The sequence below is a fragment of the Sus scrofa genome, chromosome 2 (assembly GCF_054392235.1).
Source record: "Sus scrofa isolate SSC_HxYL_T2T_F1_AM1 chromosome 2, Sscrofa_HxYL_maternal_Yorkshire_Landrace_v2.0, whole genome shotgun sequence".
NCBI classification, from domain to species: domain Eukaryota; kingdom Metazoa; phylum Chordata; class Mammalia; order Artiodactyla; family Suidae; genus Sus; species Sus scrofa.
In genome coordinates this window covers 43441577-43461370 of record NC_139384.1, presented here as the reverse complement: position 1 = coordinate 43461370, position 19794 = coordinate 43441577, and the positions used below count along the sequence as shown (strand labels likewise).

The window sequence follows — 19794 nt, the reverse complement described above, 5'->3', positions numbered from 1 at the left end:
TGCCCTGAGTTAACCTCCAATTTACAGCCCTTTCTCCTCTGTTCTTCCCCAACCTTGTCAGCCCAGGCCTTTGGTCCCGGCTCCTGACAGTTTTTATTCCTTCACCTGCATGTAATCGTCAAGCGTAATTGCACACCTACTGTGGGCAGGCTCTGTGTTAGCTCCAGGGATGTGGTGGTGAACGGAAAGGACACAGCCTCTTTGCTCACAGAGTCAAGGAGGCAGAGGCGGGCAAGTCAGCAGGTGGTTACAATACAGTAATCGAAGCAGCAGCTAATTGGGATGCGGCCAATGGCAGTCCCGCCCACCCGGGGGTCGTGGGAGACTTTGCACAAGGCATCTGATCTTTCTCCCCCACCTCCTCCTCCATCCCCCACAGCTCCTCCTCTTTCCTCTTTCTTACTCTCTCACTAAAATCCCCTGAGCACCTGTTTAAGAGTTACCATCCTGGGTTTGTGGGGAGTTGGTTCTGGATTTCTGTGACCCCTCCCATGGGTCGTGGACCATGCTTTGAAATAAGTATGCTTCTCCCATTTCCCAATGCTTTTGTTTCCCAACCACCCAGGAACCTAGTTCCCTTCAGTGCCTCCAAGTTGTCCCAAGTCCCTCATTATCCCACCCTATCCTGGCCTCTCCCTCCAGGAAGTGCCCCGGCCTCAGGATCACTTCAGCTCAGGTCTGCCTACATCCAAATCAAAACTGCTTTTCTCAGGACCTCGCCGACAGATGCCCCGGGATTCGACTAACTCTCTTGATTCTTCTCACTCTCTGTTGTGGGTTGGATTGTGTCCCTCCCAACAGATATGTGGAAATCCTAAATCCTGGCCCCGGTGAACGTGACCTTATTTGAAATTGGGGTCTGTGCAGATCCAGTCAAGACAAGCTCGTACAGGATCAGGGTGGTCCCTCATCCAATGACCATCTTTATAAGAAGAGGGCTGATTGGACACGGGGAGAATACCACAAAGGAGACAGAGATGGGAGTGCTGTGCCCACAAACCAAGGAACAAGAATTGCCAGCCACCAGCAGATGCTGGGAAGATGCAAGGAAGATCCTCCCCCAGAGCCTCCAGAGCAAGTACAGTCCTGCCTGCTCCTTGATTTAGGGCTTCCAGCCTTTATAACTGTGGGAGAATACATTTCTGTTCTTTGAAGTCACCTGGTTTGGTGTTTGCTATGGCAGCCCGAGGAGACTAATACATTCTGCTGAATGTATGTACTTAGAAGGACAAAGGAGTCTCTAATTCATGGCATTTCGGGTGGTATATATGTCCCCTTCTTTGTGAATTGTCCCCACCTATAGTCCTTGCGCAGTCCCTTGGTGATCAAGGCAAAAACAAGCTCCTCCATCACAGCAGACTGGCCAGGGTGTAGATAAGTGACTGAGGGCCATCAAGGTCATTGAATAATAACAAGCAAATGGATTCTCTTTTATAAAATTCTAAATGAAGAGGCACAGGGACAGTGACAAGCAGGTAGTGGGGGCTGGGCTTATAAAATCTTAGAGTCAGGGCTGGAGTCAAAAAGTCACATGCAAGCAGGTGTGTGGGGAAGCAGGAACCATGAGAAAGCAGAGCACCCCCCGCCCCGGCCCCCGCCTTCCCGTCCAGAAAAAACAGGACCGATGTCCAGGGGCACAGGGACAAGAGAGGGAAAAGAGTGACCTTGGTTTACTACTTTGATTCTTGAGAGCATCTCAGTGCTTAACTCCATCCCACAAATGACTTGGCAGGAGGCAATAGGGAGCCACGGAAGATTCAAGGGAGTGGCAGGATTTCACGCTATCATTTTAATTGGCGTTCTGCCCCTCCTGCCATCTCACCTACGACTGCTCTTGCCAGCAATCCATACCTCTACTGGTTAGTCTCATCAAGGACTCAGCGGTCTTCGGAATGAACTTACTGCCTTCTGCTTAGGAAACCCAGGTTTTACTTGGATTCACCAACTATCCAAAGCACTGTGTGGAATTCTTTCATTTAGAAACTGAGATGACAGTCAACCGATTCCATCTCCGATGGTCCCTTCTGCTATATTCTTGAACAACTTGCACCACAGCAAGCCAGCTTGGCTAGTTACCATGGACACCACTCTGTTGCTATAATCAGAGCCTGACAGGCAGCAGCTGACAGCGGATTTAACCAGTGTCCTGTCCTCTAGTGAAGGCAGAGCTGAGGAAAGCATGGCTTTTCTCACTAACTTGAATAGTTGAGTGCGTGGCACAGGGTGGAGGAGAAAGAGGACAGTTACTTCTATTAAAGGTAACAACCCAATGTCCTTGTTGAAACAAGGAGTACTTACTGGCCAGTGGAAACTGGACCATATTTCCTGTAAAGTTATAATCATTGTTTAAGCTGTTTTCCCTAGGATCTCAGGTTTTCAGGTTTACCTAGTACTAGCCAACATTTCCCTCCCTCCCCAACTTTTGGCTGCCCTGTGGCATATGGGGTTCCTGGGCCAGGGATCAAATCTGAACCATAGGTGCCGCCTGTACCGCAGCTGCGGCAGTGATGCAGCCTTTAACCCTCTGTGCTGGGCCAGGGATCAAACCTGCCTCCTGGTGCTGTATAGACACTGCCAAGCCTGTTGCACTGCAGCAGGAACTCCCCATCCAACATTTATACAGCAATTATTGTATGCACATCACATACATTCATTCATTTAATCCCTACCACTACTCTGTGGGGTAGGTTCTATTCCTATTCCTAGTCTCATTTTTACAGACGAGAGCATGGAGGCTCAGCGTGGTAAGGTCTCTTCCACAGGCTGTAGCCTGATGCCTGGGGACAATTGCTAAAGGTCCCCGAGCCACAAGTGGGATGCGAATGGCTGCTCTGCTTTCTTCACAGTCATGTTATGAATCTCAACTGAAAAGAAGCCAGGGCGTTTCGCAAAGAGAGCCATAGATAGGATTCTGGAACTCAAGTTAGTAGTGTATTTTGAACACTTAGCCTGGTTTGGGAAATGTGCTAGGTGCCAGGGATGTAAAGAGAAATGAATGATGTAGGGGTGTTTGTTCATTCATCCACTGGATCGTGAGTGGCCCCCAGGGCCAGGTGATGTGCTATGTGCTGCAAATGCATCTATGGCTGAGAGAGGGCCAGGTTCTATTCTCACAGAGCTACTCACAGTACTCAGGGAAGGCAGTTGTTCCAAACATGAATTCAATAATGTTTCATGGGTACTGTTAGACGAATTACAAGTGCTGGGGTGGGGAGGGGGCACTTACCAGAGATCCTAACCTGGTCTAGAAGTTCAGGAAGGCCGTCCCAAGGAATTGATGTTTAAGAGTCTTGTAGGAGCACAGAGACTAGGGGAGATGACTCTGTCAAGTGATAAATGCAGCACTATGATAGATGGATAGAGAAGGCAGAGAGGGGGTCTTGCCACATTATAATAGAGTCAAAGGAGATGTATTACCCAATCCTGAGGATTGCTGTCACCATTTGGACACATTCAGAAAATTTTCTATACGAGTAGGTATGTAAAGGTTGACTGTTATCAGGGACTAAGACTCAAAATAGCAACCTGCAAAAAATACTCCGTGCTGTACCTTCTTTCACTTCCTCTCTCTCTTCCCCTTTCTCTCTCTCTCTTTCTTTCTTGCTCTCACTCTCACTCTCTCTCTCGATCACACACACACGAACCTGGTTAATTTGGAAAATAAACTATAAGATGCACACCATATTCTCCTAAGCCAGACCGTATTGACTGAGATTCTTAGCATAGTTCATTAGCAGATCTTGGTGATTCACATATAAAATGAAGGGGAAAAGTCACTTTCACTTTTTAACTGTGAAGCCTTTTCATAGGTAGAAGACAAGGCATCGAGAAAGACTTATAAGCAATCTCTTCCTTGCCCCTCAACCTCCAGCCCTGAAACTCTGTGAGGCTGGTTATTGTTAGGAAGCTGAGGCTGCTTGAGGGTGGGTGAGATAGCCATAATCGGCTCAGGAGGGTTGCCCTAATCCTTTCTTCATCACCAACTTGCAGGGTGATCTTGGACAAGTCACTTCCCTCCCTGAGCAACGGGAGGGAAGTTGGAAAAATCCTTTTGAGCTAGTTTTATGAGATATGGAACTCTCTACCCTACCCATCTCACCACCTGGGCTAAAGCTGGTCCCTGGGTTATATTCTTGGCACTTTTCCTTGTTAGCACTTATCATTATTTCTTCTTCTTCTTTTAAAATCTATTTATTTGTCTCTATCAGTATTTGCCTTTTCCCAAACACCTGAACTCCAGACGAGCAGAGAGCGTACTGCTCACCACTGTACCCATGTGTTTTAGCCTATGTCTGGCACATATTAAGAGCTCGATAAACATTTGTTGCCTGAAATGTTCCCAGCAAGCCCTCATTCTCACCCCATTCCTGCTGGCTTGGTCCCAGGGTGCACTGGGGTTTCCCAACTGGTGTCCATGAGAGTCTCTATGCTAACATATATGTGGTTTGGTTTTGTTTTATTTTGTTTTTGACATCTCAAAGGGTCCCTTTGGTGCCAACATTGGAATAACTACAATGAGCTCCTGTTGCCAGAAAATTGCCCCTGTCTTTTCTAGGGCCATGGAAGAAACAAGGCCAGAATCAAAAGTTCAATCAGAACGAAGTCAGTTGCTGCCTTCGCGTGATGGTGGGGATTAGCAAACCTTAATGTGGAAATTTTTTTCAAAGCCAAGACTCATTAAACATTGTGCAGTCAGCATTTCTTAGAGTGATTTATGGAGCTGAACCGCCTTTGATTGCCTTTTGTAAACTGTCACTTGAGCTGTGTTCATTCACTGGTTCATTTGTTTGGACAACACTTCTTTTTAGGCTTTACCACGTGCCAGCGTTTGCGCAAAGCATGGTGAGGACATAAAGATGAATGTGCACCAGGGGCCCATGGCTGAGGAGGGGAAGGAAAATCTACCCAAGAACAGCAAGGCTGATGCTGAGAGGTCAGTATTTGTGAGCCTGTTTGATTAAAGTCTGTCTCTTGCTGCTAGACAGTAAACCTCAGGAAGGCAGGGGATGGGGTTTTTGTCTTGTTTCCCATTGAATCCCTAGTGCTGGTTGGTGCTCGGTCCATAATAGGAATGCAATACATATTTGCAGAATGAGGGAAACAGTGTCATCTAAAATAGATTTAGGAGTTCCCGTTATGGCTCAGTGGTAGTGAAACCAACTAATATCCATGAAGATGAGGGTTTGACCCCTGGCCCGGCTCAGTGGGTTAAGGATCCAGCGTTGTTGTGAGCTGTGGTGCAGGTCGCAGATGTGGCTCAGATTCTGTGTTGCTGTGGCTGTGGCATAGGCTGCCACGGGTGAGGCCCTAAAAAGACAAAATAATAAATAAATAAATAAAAATAAAATAGTTTTTTTGTTTGTTTGTTTGTCTTTTTGCCATTTCTTGGGCCACTCCCGGAGCATATGGAGGTTCCCAGGCTATGGATCGAATCGGAGCTGTAGCTGCCGGCCTACACCACAGCCACAGGAGCACAGGATCCGAGCTGCGTCTGCAAACTACACCACAGCTCACGGCAATGCCGGATCCTTAACCCATTGAGCAAGGCTAGGGATCAAACCCGGAACCTCATGGTTCCTAGCCGGATTCGTTAGCCACTGAGCCACGATGGGAACTCCAAAAATAAAATAGATTTTTTAAATGTGTGATAGGAATAGGAGAGGTAGAGCTGAGTCTCAGCTGGGGACATTGCATGATCACAACTGAGAGGCACCATCAATGTTAGGGTTAGTGTTTCTGCTGCTGCTCTCAGGCCCATTTTACAATTGAAGAAACTATCAGAGAGAGAAGGGGATTTGCCCAGGGTCACACAGTGTTATGAGCTGAATTTCATCTCCCCCCACCAAATTCATGTATTGAAGTCTTGGAGTTCCTTTCATGGCTCAGCAGAAATGAATCTGACTAGTATCCATGAGGATGCAGATGTGCTCCCTGGCCTCGCTCAGTGGGTTAAGGATCTGGTGTTGCTGTGAGATATGGTTTGGGTCACAGATGTGGCTCGGATCTGGTTGCTATGGCTGTGGCATAGGCTAGCAGCTACAGCTCTGATGCAACCCCTAGCCTGGGAATCTCCATATGCCATGGGTGTTGCCCTAAAAAAACCACAAACAAACAAAAACATGCACGCACACAAAAATATGTTGAAGTCTTAACACCTACTACCTCAGAATGTGACTTAATTTGGAAGTGGCGTCTTTAAAGAGGTAAGTTAAAATGAGGTCGCTTTAGGGTTTTAATCCATTATGACTAGCGATTCCATGAAGAGGCGATTAGGGCACAGATAATACGCCCAGAGGAAAGAGGATGTGAAAACACAGGGAGAAGACAGCCATCTGCAAGCTAAGGAGAGAGGCTGCAGAAGAAACAACCCTGCTGACACTGTGATCTTAGACTCTGGCCCCTAGAATTGTGAGAAAATAATTTCTGCTATTTAAGCTAGCCAGCTTGTGATTCTTTGTAATGGTAGCTCTAAGCCAGCCAATACATGCAGTAAATAAGGGCAAGGTTTGAACTAGAAGCAAGGTCTGCTGAATCTCTATCCTACAACGCTTTACATGACACCATCCAGCTGGTCCATTTGGATGGATGACCAGCACAGTGATATCAGCTAACACACATGTGGTGCCTATCATGTATCAGACACTCTTCTAAGTATGTTACGTGCAATAGCTCATTGAATTCTCTCTTCAGCTCTGTGATGGAAGTACTCGTATCGTCCCATTTGTACAGATGAGGAAACTGAAACACAACGAGATTGAGCAACTTGCCCCAAAGCATCGGGCATCTCGGTGCTGGCACTGGGGATTCAGGGCCAGGCAGTCAGCTCCAGGAACATGGCCCTACCCACCATGCTATTCTCAGGGGCATGGCTACAAGCCAAGCCAAAGACATTTTCAAAGATGAGAGGTGATGATGGCACTTGAAAGCCTCAGTGGGTTTGCTTTCATATAGCAACTAGTTATTGATGTACTTATCCCATTCTGAAGTAGCTCAGCGGAAGCATAAAACAAATGAGCAGAGGGAAGCGGAGCCTTGCTAAAGAGTAGAGAATGAGGATTTATTTGTTCCAGAATCTCCTTATATTTTGGATATCAATGAGGAAGCATTGAAATAGCAGATTTCAAGCTCCCCTCAATTTCAAAAACATCTTCTAATTTAGTCTTTGAAAGTGAAACAAGAAACTGCTTTAGCCAAAGCAGTTGGCAGTAAGAAACCTGGGTTTGAATCCTCTCTCCATCACTAGTGACTTAGGGTTTATGAAATCAGTCTGAACCACAGATTTTCCTTCTGGAAGTTGGAGAAAATAACACCCATCTCATGGATTAGACACACTATAAGCAAAAACACTGTCACCAGGGCTGATACATAGTAAATGATCAACAAACAGAGTTCTTGCTCGCTAAGCAAAATGACTATACCCAAAGGCTCTCTCCTCTGTGAAGCCTTGCCCAATGTCTCATCCTAGCCGGTCCAAATTAAGTGCTCGCTCCTCTGACTCTCAAGGGAAGTTGCTTGCACTTCTATTTGTCACTCAATTTGTCCTTCCTCATATTATAGAATCTGATGACACACCTCTCCATCCGCCCATCCACTTAGTAAACTTGTACCAAGCCTTTTTTATGTCCCAGTGCTGTGGCCAGGCACTGGGAGGTCACAGATTGATATAATAAGGTCCCACCCTTGAAGGGACCTTATCGTTGGGCTTTTGCGGCAACTCAGGACTGAGTGTGCCCAATAGGCAGGAACACTATAATGATGATCATAACAGTACAAATTTACAATTATATTGTATTACAATATTTATCATAGGAAAACCCAGCTCTTGGTTCAACTTCTAGACACTTATGATTTATAACTGTCTTTTTTTTTTTTTTTTTTTTTTTTTGTCTTTTTAGGGCCACACCTGCGGCATGTGGAGGTTCCCAGGCTCAGGGTCGAACTGAAGCTGTAGATGCTGGCCTTCTCCACAGCCACAGCAATGCCAGATCCGAGCCACATCTGCAATCTGTACCTCAGCTCACCGCAACACCTGGATCCTTAGCCCCCTGAACGAGGCCAGGAATCGAATCTGCGTCCTCATGGATACTAGTCAGATTTGTTTCCGCTGAGCTGCAACGGGAACTCCTAGAACTGTCTTAATGAGTACTGGAGTCAAAACTTTTTAATTCTTTTCCAGTTTAACTTCTAAAGGTTTGGTCTGGCAACATATACATTAAGGAATAATTGCAAAGACTGTATTAAGGGCTGGGCTCCAGTGTTTTCCGGGAGGCTGAAGTAGAAGAGCCCCATTGCCCCACTGGAGCTCCCTAAGGGGTGGAACCAAGCCTTCTCCTAGCTTCATAGCTGTCCTTGAAGCTGAGTTTGGATGCCGGCTCCTTCAGTGCAGTCCACAAAAGGGCGAGGGGAATGCGGGCGGGGTGGGGGTTGGGGGGAACTCTTGCCCAATCCTCCTCTAGTCTGAGTGGTAGAACTCAAGTATTTTCTGTTTTGTGTGAGGAAACAGAGCCCCAGATGGTGAAAGAGACTTACCCAAGATCACAGGAGCGGAAAGTGTCAAACGTTTTAATAGTTAACATTTTATTTTATTTTATTTTTTATTTTATTTTATTTTTTGGTCTTTTTGCCATTTCTTGGGCCGCTCCTGCGGCATATGGAGGTTCCCGGGCTAGGGGTCGAATCGGAGCTGTAGCTGCCAGCCTACGCCAGAGCCACAGCAATGCAGGATCCGAGCCGCGTCTGCGACCTACACCACAGCTCACGGCAACGCGGGAATCTTGACCCACTGAGCAAGGCCAGGGATCGAACCCGCAACCTCATGGGTCCTAGTCGGATTCGTTAACTACTGCGCCACGACGGGAACTCCTTAATAGTTAACATTTTAAAAATTGATTTCTGCTTATGTCAAACATTGACCAATGGGATTTACATCTTTTTTCTCATGTAAATCCTTCTGACAATTCTTATTTTCCCCGTTTCACAGATGAGGAAATTGAGGTAAAGTGAGACTTTTACAAGGTCATCCAGCTTTGAAGCAGCGATGTCCAGATTTGCACTCGGTAGATGGTGGCTGACTTCAGAATAACAGCCTGATCCTGGACCTGTACGATATGCAGGATGAAGCATGCAGGACAGGTGGATACCTACCTGGGTGAGTAGTGCTTAGTCTCCGCCAGCTGGTTCTTGCTTGCAGGGCGGGGAGGGGGCGGGGCCTCTGGCTCGCGGTTGCCCACTAGCCTTCCTGGCGGCGCTAAAGTCCCGCCTCCAGCCTAGAGGAGGGCAGGGATTGGCTCTTCCGAGACCGATTGACGGCGCAGGGCTCGAGCGGTGGGGGAGGGAGCTGTGGCAGAGGCGGGGCCACGAGCAGGAAGTGGGAGTAGAGAAGGCTCTAGGCGGGCTGGCCAGCGGGTTGCGGCCGCACTTCGTTGAGTCGCCGCCGACGCCACCGGGGACATGGAGGGGCCGGGGCTAGGCTCGCAGGTGAGTGTAGTCGGGCGCAGGCTGTCTCAAGGAGCCAGAGCGTAGCGGGGACTGTGGAGAGAGGGAGGGCGTGGGTGTGAGGTATCTCCCAGGAGGGATTCAGGGGCAGAGGGGCAGGGTCCGGGAAGGGGAAAGCCTGAAAACACCGAGAATGATGCAGGGAATTCTCTCAGAGGCGACGGGGAAGAAAAGGCGAGGACACAGGGCTGAGTGCCATACCAGCCCTCCAGCGTCCACCCACGGACGGCCCGGGCGGCCCTGGGGGCCGGTACCCCCAGTGCCCGGCAGGGACCGCTGTGGGGCCTGGGAGGGGCGGATGGCTGTTCCTGGGAGAGGTGTCAAGTGACACACCTGAGTTGGACCTGCGGGTCTTGACCTTGGCCTGGAGTCTGGGAGCTTCTGCTGATTTCTTTTTTCTGCTGAGGTGCCTGGGAACCCGCCTTTGCCCCACCCAGCCCTGTTGTAGCTACTGTTCCCACATCCTTGCTTACTCCATGACAGATTTGAGGCTGTTTATTTAGGCTGGAGAAGGAGGCGTGGAAAGGGAGGTACATGATCGCTGTCTGCAAAATCCCAAAGGTCTCTGTTCTGTAGAGGTCTTACTAGAAGCCAGATGTAGCTCCAGAAAACAGAAGGGGCCAGTGGGGAAAGTTACAGAAGAAACATTAGCTCCAGAACTAGATTTTTGTCCTTTTTGCTTGTGGTACTAATATTATAGTATTATAATATTATAGCTTAATATTATAGTCACATAATTTTTGTTGAATACGTGAACAATGTTTGGATTCAGCCAATGTTTAGTGGGCCTGTAGTATAGCCCAGATGCTTTTATAGGCATTATTTTATTCCAGGATTGAAGCATCTTTAAGAAAGTGATGTTACTCCCCATTTACAGATGAGAAAACTGAAGCTGCCTTCAGTTGGAGTAAATTAGGTAGTAGATTTTCTGACCCTAGTGGGATTCAGGCAGTTTGAGAGGATTGGATTAATTGACCTCTAAAAAACATCTTCCCAACCTCAAGAGTGTCTCACGCTTTCCCTTTCCGTTCTTCTTGCAACAGCCTGATGTAGAGTTAAGGGAGGAACAGTACAGGTGAGGAAGTTGTCAGGTGTTCTTGCATTTTGATAGAATAAACAAAGTTGCAGGCAGATTTGGATATTGTGAAAGGGTGTACAATCTTCACATGGCAACTCTGTCTCGTTTTCTTTTTTGTTTTCCTCAGAGTTTCAAGGAAAAGCTGGTAGGAGTAATTATAGCTTAATTACTGCCACTCATTTACAAAAGCCTTCAAGGGCTTAAAGTTCCCTCCCTCATGCTACGAGGAAGGTTGCCCTGCCCACATTCCATGCCAGGTGGAGGGAGAGAATGATTCAGAGGTTGAAATTAATGGGGTAAGGTAGAGAGATCATCGTTGTTGTTAAGAATAGTTGATATTAACTTTTTCAGTAGTAACACGGAGGTCTTACCTGTATATGGTGAGCTACAGTTTGCCAAACCCTTCCCTGTTCTTGATCCTCACTGTGACCCTGCGAGGTGGGGAGGGATTATCATTCCAGTTTTAGAGATTAAAATTGAGGCTTGAAAACTTGGAGTCATTTGTTAAAAGTTAAATAGCTGCTAAGTGGCAGAGCCGAGACTTCGTTCCTTCTGCCAGGTGTTAAGCACTTGTACAGGTGCTGGAGATAAATCAGTGAACAAAACAGTCAAAAATGTTCCTGTTTAGGTTGAATCTGGTTCCCTTGATTCCAGCTTTCGTGCTGATGGGTTTTTGCTGGCGTTTCCCTGTACCTTCTGAACTCTAGTCCCCCCCTCCCCACCTCATTTTTTACCACTCTCTTCCTTGCTCAGCCACACTGGCTCCAAGGCCTTCATACTTACTGTTTACTCTGTCTGGAATACTCTCCTCATATAGCCATATGCCTTACTTCCCCCACCTTTGTAAGGTCTTGACACAAAATCACCTCAGTGTGTCAAGCACTCCCCATCATCACTGTCAGCATCCCCTAACCTCCTTCCTTTTATATTTCTTCTCAGCATTTAATACCTTTAACATACTCTGTAAATAATTGGCCAATGAATGAACATGGATACTTAACTCTAGTACTTCTGTTAATACCATTAGAAATTTTCATGGCTGTCTGTCAGATCTCTCTGTTTCTCTCTTTGTTTTATTTGATAATCTGTCAGGATTTTGGCTTTTTTTTTTTTTTTTTTTGTCTTTTTAGGGCCACACCAGGGGCGTGTGGAGGTTCCGTGGGCTAGGGGTTGAATTGGAGCTGCAGCTGCCAGTCTACACCACAGCAACACCAGATCTGAGCCACATCTGTGACCTACACCACAGCTCCTGGCAACGCTGGATCCTTAACCCACTGAGTGAAGAGGCCAGGGATCAAACCTGCATCCTCATGGATACTAGTCAGGTTCATTAACCACTGAGCCACAATGGGAGTTTAAATTTCACCAGAGTTTAAATATGGTTTTCTAGATCTTGGTTTTCTCTTAAATTGATGCCTACTGTAACTTTAACAGTACTTATTTACTATTTAGAAAAATAATTTGATTGAAGATATCTTCATGTGAGAAATCTCTCATATCTTAACACCAGTCATCCATTGCTATGTGACAAGCCATCCCAAATCATAGCGGTGTAAACCAGCCATTGTCAGGCTCATGACTGGGCATCAGGATTTTGGACAGGGCAAAGCAGGGATGGTTTGTTGCTGCTGCACCATGTTTGGAGCCCCTGCTAGAAAGACTCATCACCTGGGATGACTCACCAGGTGCTGTCCTCACTTTCATGTCCAATAGTTGGTGCTGACTTTCAGCAGGGACACCTACATGTGGCCTGGGCCTCTGGACAGCATGGTGGCTGGATTCCAAGAGTGAGCTTTTCAAGAGACAGCAAGAGGAGGCTGTGAATTTCTAGGCCCTGAGCCTGCAAACTGGCAGAGCATCACTTCTGCAGTATTAATGAAGCAGTCACAGAGCTGAAATTTGAGAGGAAGTGACATAGACTGTTCTCTTGATGGAGACATAGCAAAGAACTTGAAGGCTTTGTTATAAAACTCACCATAGAGGAGTTCCCGCTGTGGCGCAAGGGAATCAGTGGCGTTTTGGGAGCCCTGGGATGCAGGTTTGATCTCCGGGCCTGGCGCAGCGGGTTAAGGATCCAGTGTTGTTGCAGCTATGGCTTAGGTCACCACTGCAGCTTGGATCCAATCCCTGGCTGGGGAACTCCATATGCCACAGGGCAGCCAAAAAATAAAAAAATTTAAAAAAATCACCATAGATGTATCTGTAGTTCTCTTATATAATTTTTATAATATCTTGTTCTATTCCCAACCGCCCCCCTTGGAGAAGAGTATTCAGCTAGTTAACAAATCTTTGTTGGTATCCTTTTTTTCCCTTCCTGTTTTTTGGATTATGTCTGTCATGTTCATTGCCACATCAAGGTGTCCGGAAGAGTGCCTGACACATGGCAGGAATTCAGTAAATATCTGATGAATGAATGGATTGTAAGCAGGAATTTTATTCAGCTTTTATCCCTAATTACCCAGTACCCTGATTGGTACGTAGTAAGTATTCTTTATATTTCTCTGAAGGAATGATTAAAGAAAACTCTTGTATGAGTTTGCTTGTGTCAGGAGAATTTGCTTGGTTTCTTGTTGCTTTAATACTGTAGGCAGCCGTGTAGCAGTTACCCTTCCACTGCCACAAATGGTGGTTGCTGATGCAGTGACATCTTCAGCAGTACACATGTCAGTGATGACTGTTGTAATGGCTCTTTTTAGAACCGTACAACAAGGAGTTGCAAAGACCTTTATCGCTATATTGACCTGCTCCTTTCAATTCACAAATGTGGAAACTGAAACCAAAAATAGGGTAGATGATTAGCCACCATCACACAGCCCACCTGAAATCTGAGACTTGGGGCCTTGTTCTCAAGGACTTTATCTTTCAACACAGTAGAAATGAAACAACTAGAAAATACTTAGAAAATTGGTTTTTTTTTTTTTTCTTTGATATCCAGAGAGTAGTTTCCAAGAAGGATGTAGTATCATGACAAACGTTGCTTTAATCTTTGTGATGGGAATGTATGGTTGTTTTCCTTCAGCATCTTTATATGACTGTCCCTGTGGTTAACCTCCCCCAAAGCAGGTCATCCTTTCGGTAGCTCTCATGGCAGGATTTGGGGAAGAAGTGCTATCCCAGGCAAAACACATAGCTTAGAGCTGTGGCCCCTAAGCTTTTTTGATCATGCACTCCTATCAGTAAAGCAGTTTTGAGTTTGCACCCCTAGAGTAAAACCCCACTGCATGGTGAAAAGCAGGATTTAAAATGTTCATTTTTATAAAACATCCTGTATTGTGAGATTAAGGGAATGGTGAGTGGTACCTGCACTGCAAGCTGGCTGGGAGGTCAGGTCTCCCTCCACCTATGTGGTCCATATCATGCAGGTCCTGACTACAGTTTGTCATCCCTTGTTGGCTGTTGATGACTCTAATGGGTTGATGAGGATGATCTTGTGGCATGTGGTTGACTGGGACTTAAAAAGTTCAGCTCCCCTCTGCCTGATGTGGGGCTGGGGAAAGAAGCCAGTCTCCAAATTCATACTCAAAAAGTTCAGCTCCCCTCTCCCTGGGGGCTGGGGAAAGAAGCCAGTCTCCAAATTCATACTCAAAAAGTTCAGCTCCCCTCTCCCTCGGGGCTGGGGAAAGAAGCCAGTCTCCAAATTCATACTGTCCTGGTGTTATTAAGATTTTGTTATTAAGATTTGGCAGAGTTGCCGCTGTGGCTCAGCAGGTTAAGAACCCGACTAATACCCATGAAGATTCGAATTCCATCCCTGGCGTTGCTCAGTAGGTTAAGGATCCGGTGTTGCTGCAAGCTACGGTATAGGTTGCAGATGTGGCTTGGATCTGGCATTGCTGTGGCTGTGGTGTAGGCTGGCAGCTGCAGCTCTGATTCAACCCCTAGCCTGGCAATTTCCATATGCCGAAGGTGTGGCCCTTAAAAAAAAAACAATTTGGCAATGTGTTTCTAAATTGTATTCATTCAATATGTACTCATGGCAAGGTTTTTTTTGTTTTTGTTTTTGTTTTTTTTTGGTCTTTTGTCTTTTTAGGGTCACACTCATGACATATGGAGGTTCCAAGGCTAAGGGTCCAATTGGAGCTACAGCCACTGGCCTATGCCACAGCCACAGCAGTGCCAGATCTGAGCTGCATGTGCAATCTACACCACTGCTCATGGCAATGCTGGATCCCCAACCCACTGAGTGAGGCCAGGGATTGAACACACAACCTCATGATTCCCAGTTGGATTCGTTTCCACTATGCCACTATGGGAACGTCTTTTTTTTTCAAGGTTTTGAATCAAAGATGGCAAATAGAAGTTTGCTACAGATCATACTTTTTGATAATTTGGAATTTTTTTTTGGAGGGAGGCTGGCTTTTTGTTAGATCAGATTAGATTGTCTTTACTCTCATTTCTTGTGGTGCATGATGAGCACCTGCTATGAGAAGTGTCAGCCCTGCCATTTTCTTGTTTGCTTGTACTTATACTATTGTTATTATTTCAATTCATGGCCTTTTTGTAGTAATCATTTAAGCCACTTGCTCATTTGGGGAGGGGTAACTTTAAAATTAGCTATTAGTTATAAATTAGATAATAGACCTTGAAAATTAGTTAGCTTGATGTATATTGCAGTGTGCCCAAGGTCCCACTCTAACCCCTTTGATGTGGACTTTTCCTCTGTCTCCCAAGTTACTTTGTAAACAGACCAGAAGGAGTGACCTGCTTGATGTACAGATCAAATGAGGTTACCAGTGCTAAAAATTCATAAAGGTTAAAGAAGCCAAAATTATAACATTTTGTGGTTTCCTCTTTTTAAAGATAAAAGTCACTATAATAGCAGCTTTACCTAATGGGTCACTGAGTACTTGGCCTTGAGTACTCTTGCCTCACTTTGGAGAGCATTGACTTTGAAAACAGGCTTAGGGTTTATATAATTAATCACTTTTAGGTTTTACTCAGGTCTGGATTTAGGCGAAAAAAGATGACATGAGTAGAAAGTACTTACTGTTCTCTAGTCTCTGCCACCCGCTTTTCCCACTTAGTTGCATTTTGTTTCCATTATAACTTTACTCTCTTTGTCTCCGACTTAGCTGTCCCATGAGACTTAAACTCCTGGAGGATAAGCATTCATGTCTTCTGTGTCGCCAGCAAAATGCTTAGTACATCGTAAATACACAGTAATTCATTGCCGAGTAAATATATGCTCTTAATTGTGGATATTCCTCACATTGAAATGTGTAATCCTCCTTCGCTTCCTGCACGAAAAATAAAGCTGATGTCTTAGTGCCTTAATGAAGCATTACATTTGTATCTATATAATATGTCACTTTTTTTGATGAAAAATCTGCACATAAACAAAGGCTTAATCTTCCTAACATATAAAAGGAGAAAGATACAAAATCCACTAGAAAAACAGTAGACTGAAAAGGCAGTCCCCAAAAGAGAAACTATAAAAGCCAATAAACAACAAACAAATGGGGGATTCATTAGCAACTAGGGGCATGCAAATGAAAAACTAGATGTCATTTTTTAGCCATCAGATTGGCAAGATTGTAGGAAGGCTGATAATATTCAGCTATGGGGAAAAGGAAAACTTGCATATTTGCTGTGGAAAACGTACATTAGGAAAGGTAATTGGTCAGTATCTGTTTCTGTTTAAAATACATATATTTTTTTGACCCATCAGTCTCACATTGAGGAATCACTCCTATAAAATGTACAGGATATTATTTATGGGGTTGTTTATAGAAGTGAATGCTGAAATCAGCCTGCATGTCTAACGATAGGGAAATGGGTTGGATAAATTACGCTAGATCTGTATACAATGGAATTGTATTCAACTTTTGCTTGTTACTAACCTGTAGGGCTGTGCATGATATATTGCTAGGTAAGACAGATGAGTTGATGAAGAATTATATAATTGGATCCTATGTATGGTGATAAGTTTTGTTAAATATAAGAAGGAAATGATAGAAAACCTATGTATACTGTATAATGTTATAGGTGTTAAAGTGTATACACATAAAAAGGAAGGCTACATCAAACTGTTGATACTAGTATCTCTGTTGGTACGAGATTGTCAGGGACAGAGCTCAGATTATCAACACCATAATTTATTCACTTCTGTATTGCTGGAGCTTTGAGCTGAATGGGAATCATTTTATAATTAAAACAAATTTTTTATATAAAAGGCAGACTGAGTAGTTCCCACTGTGGTACAGTGGGTTAAGAATCTGATTTCAACAGTTCAGATTGTTCTGAAGGCATGGGTTTGACCCCAGCCTGGCGCAGTGGGTTCAAGGATATACTGACCATATCCAGTGCCAGAGAGCATGCAGAGCAGTTGGAACTCTCATGTTGCCCGTGGCAATGCAAAGTCACACAGCCACTCTGGAAAGTGGGTTTGGCAGTGTCTTATAAATTTTACATCTACTTAGCAGATGGCCACGCAGTCTCACTCTTAGAGAAGCAAAAACATATGTTCACACAAAATGAATGTTTATAGCAGCTCCATTTATAATTGCCAAAAGCTGGAAACAGCCCATGTAGGTTGTTTGAATGGATGAACTATGATATGGTCATGTAATGGAATACTATATAGCAAGGAAAGAGCTATTAATAGCATGCGGCAACTTGGATGAGTTTCAGCATTATGCTGAGTGAAAGAAGCCAGTCTTGGAAGATTATATTCTGTTTAATTCCATTTTTTGACATTCTGGGGAAAATAAAACATGATGAAGAATATATCTGTAGTTGCCAGGAGTTGAGGTAGGGAGAGGGTGTCACTAAAGAGGAATATCCTGAGGGAGTTTTTTTTGAGTTGTTGGAACATTTCTGGATCCTGATTGTGGTAGTGGTTATATGACTCTCTACATGTGTTAAAATTAACAGAACTATATGCCAAACGTCAGTTTAACTGTAAGGTAACCAAAACAAACAAACAAAAAAGAAGCAGCAGAAGCATTTGCCCCTTCAAAGTAGCCTGTTCAGGGTTATGGACTTATTTCAGTAAAACTTTGTTTTCTTAAATCCTTTTTTTTAGACCACACCTGCTGCATATGGAGGTTCCTAGGCTAGGGGTCAAATCAGAGCTACAGCTGCTGGCCTACACCACATCCATAGCAACATGGGATCCAAGCTACGTCTGTGACCTACACCACAGCTCATGGCAATGCCAGATCCCCAACCCACTGATCGAGGCCAGGGATGGAACCTGCATCCTCTTGGATGCTAGTTGGGATCGTTAACCACTGAGTCATGAAGGGAACTCCCCATTTCTTAAACCTTTTTTAGAACTCCCAGAGAATTGATGTAGGTACATTATTTTGCTTCAAATTTCTGTTCTTAATATGTATTCATCCTTTGAGAATTTATTTTCCCAAACAGTGAGAAGCTGTTGAGAGAGATGGGTCTGGTCAATATGGTGGATGAAAGCTGGGTAACAACTTTAAGTAGAGAACAAGATGGGATTATAAAATAATAAGCCAGTTTTGAGCTCTGGAAATGATTGCTAGATATTCGAGGTAAACTTCCCCCTTGAATGCAACTAAAAGTGCTGGATACAGTATGAAATCATTTCATATTTTTGATACTCTTGTAAATTTTTAAAGAGATTCCTTGGGATTTTGTGCATATATGATCATGTTTGCAAGTAAAATTGGATTTACTTTTCTAATCTATATGCATTTTTATTTTCCTTTATGCTGTTCTCTCTCTCAGACTTCAGTACAGTGTTGATTACAAGTGGTGAAAGTGGGCATCCTTGCTTTGTTTCAGCCTTTAGATTTAAAATATTCTTTTACTGTTAAGCTGTAGATGTCTTTTTTTTTTTTTTTTTTTTTTTGCCTTTTCTAGGCCTGCTCCCACAGCATGTGGAGGTTCCCAGGCTAGGGGTCTAATCAGAGCTGTAGCCGCCAGCCTACGCCAGGGCCCCAGCAACGTGAGATCCGAGCCATGTCTGCAACCTACACCACAGCTCATGGCAACGCTGGATTCTTAACCCACCGAGCAAAGCCAGGGATCAAACCTGCAACCTCACGGTTCCTAGTCAGATTCACTAACCACTGCGCCATGATGGGAACTCCAAGTAGATGTCTTATAAATGCTCTTTATCAAGCTGGGGAAGTTCCCTTCTTTCCCTAGTGTGCCAGGAGTTTTTAATCCTGTTTAAGAGTTTGGTTTTGTCAAGTACTTTATTCTACTGAAATGAGTGAGTGAGTGTGTGTGTGTTTGTGTGTGTCTGTGTATGTGTATAAAGATGTATGTATATCCTTTATTTTGTCAATATGGGAATTCATTGACTTGTTTTGAAATGTTTAAGCTTGGTGGTAATATATATTATCCTTATATATTACTGGATACAGTTTAGCTAATATTTTATTTAGGATCTTTGCTTCTGTGTTCATGAGGGCTGTTGAATCTACAGTTTTCTTGACTGGTAGTGTATATTGGTTTTAACATCAGGATAATGCTGCCTCCCAAAATGAGGTGGGAGGCAGTTGTTCTGTATTCTGAAGGAGTTGGTATCATTTCTTCCTTTTTTGATGGAATTTGCCAGTTGAAAGTTACGTGGGTCTGGAGTTGTTTTGTTTAGTGGGAAATTTTAAAATTTGAACTCAATTTCCTTAATATAATATGACTCATTTCTTTTAAAGTCCATTTTCATAACTTGTGTCTTTTGAGGTATTTTATGCGTTTCACCTAAGTTGTTGAATTTATTGATGTCATGATGTTCACAGAAGTCTCTTATTACCCTTGTAATGTTTGTAGATCCTTGTAGTGATGTCCCGTTTTAAAACCTGCTATTTTTCGTTAACATCTCATTTTTTTCTTAATCAGTCTGACTATAGGTTTATCAATTTTATTGACTTACTCTTTCTAGAGAATCAGATTTTAGTTTCAGTGATTTTCTGCATTTTTAAAAATATTTCATGGATTTCTCCTGTCTTTATTGTTTCCTTCATTCTGTCTACTTTGGATTTAGTTTTGTTCTCTAGATTCTTAAGGTGAAAGCATAGATAATTTCTTTAAGATTCTTTTTTCCTATGATAAACCTTTAAAGCTAAAAATTTACTCTAAACACTGCTTAGACTGCATCCTACACTTTTTGATATATTTTCATTTTCATTCAGTTAAAAATGTTTTCTGATTTTTCTTTGTTTTCGTCTGTGACCTACAGGTTATTTAGAAATGTGTTGTTTACTTTACAGATATTTGAAAAATTTCCACATGTCCTTTGT

At 44.0% G+C, this 19794-nt stretch overlaps 1 protein-coding gene and 1 long non-coding RNA gene across 16 annotated transcripts in view; one reads left to right on the top strand and one right to left on the bottom strand.

The window, feature by feature from the left end:
- LOC146405339 (uncharacterized) overlaps window positions 1-19794 on the bottom strand; it is an 855846-nt gene that overhangs the window by 39397 nt on the left and 796655 nt on the right. The window lies entirely within an intron of this gene.
- Window positions 9365-19794, top strand: part of ZDHHC13 (zinc finger DHHC-type palmitoyltransferase 13) — a 137939-nt gene continuing 127509 nt past the window's right edge. For all 15 annotated transcript variants that reach the window (XR_014837203.1, XR_014837201.1, XR_014837196.1 and 12 more), the window contains exon 1: window positions 9365-9477. Coding sequence is in view for 1 of the 15 variants with exons in the window: in XM_021083254.2 (XP_020938913.1) it covers window positions 9451-9477 (27 nt within the window). In the remaining 14 variants the exon portion in view is untranslated. The remainder of the gene's footprint in view (window positions 9478-19794) is intronic.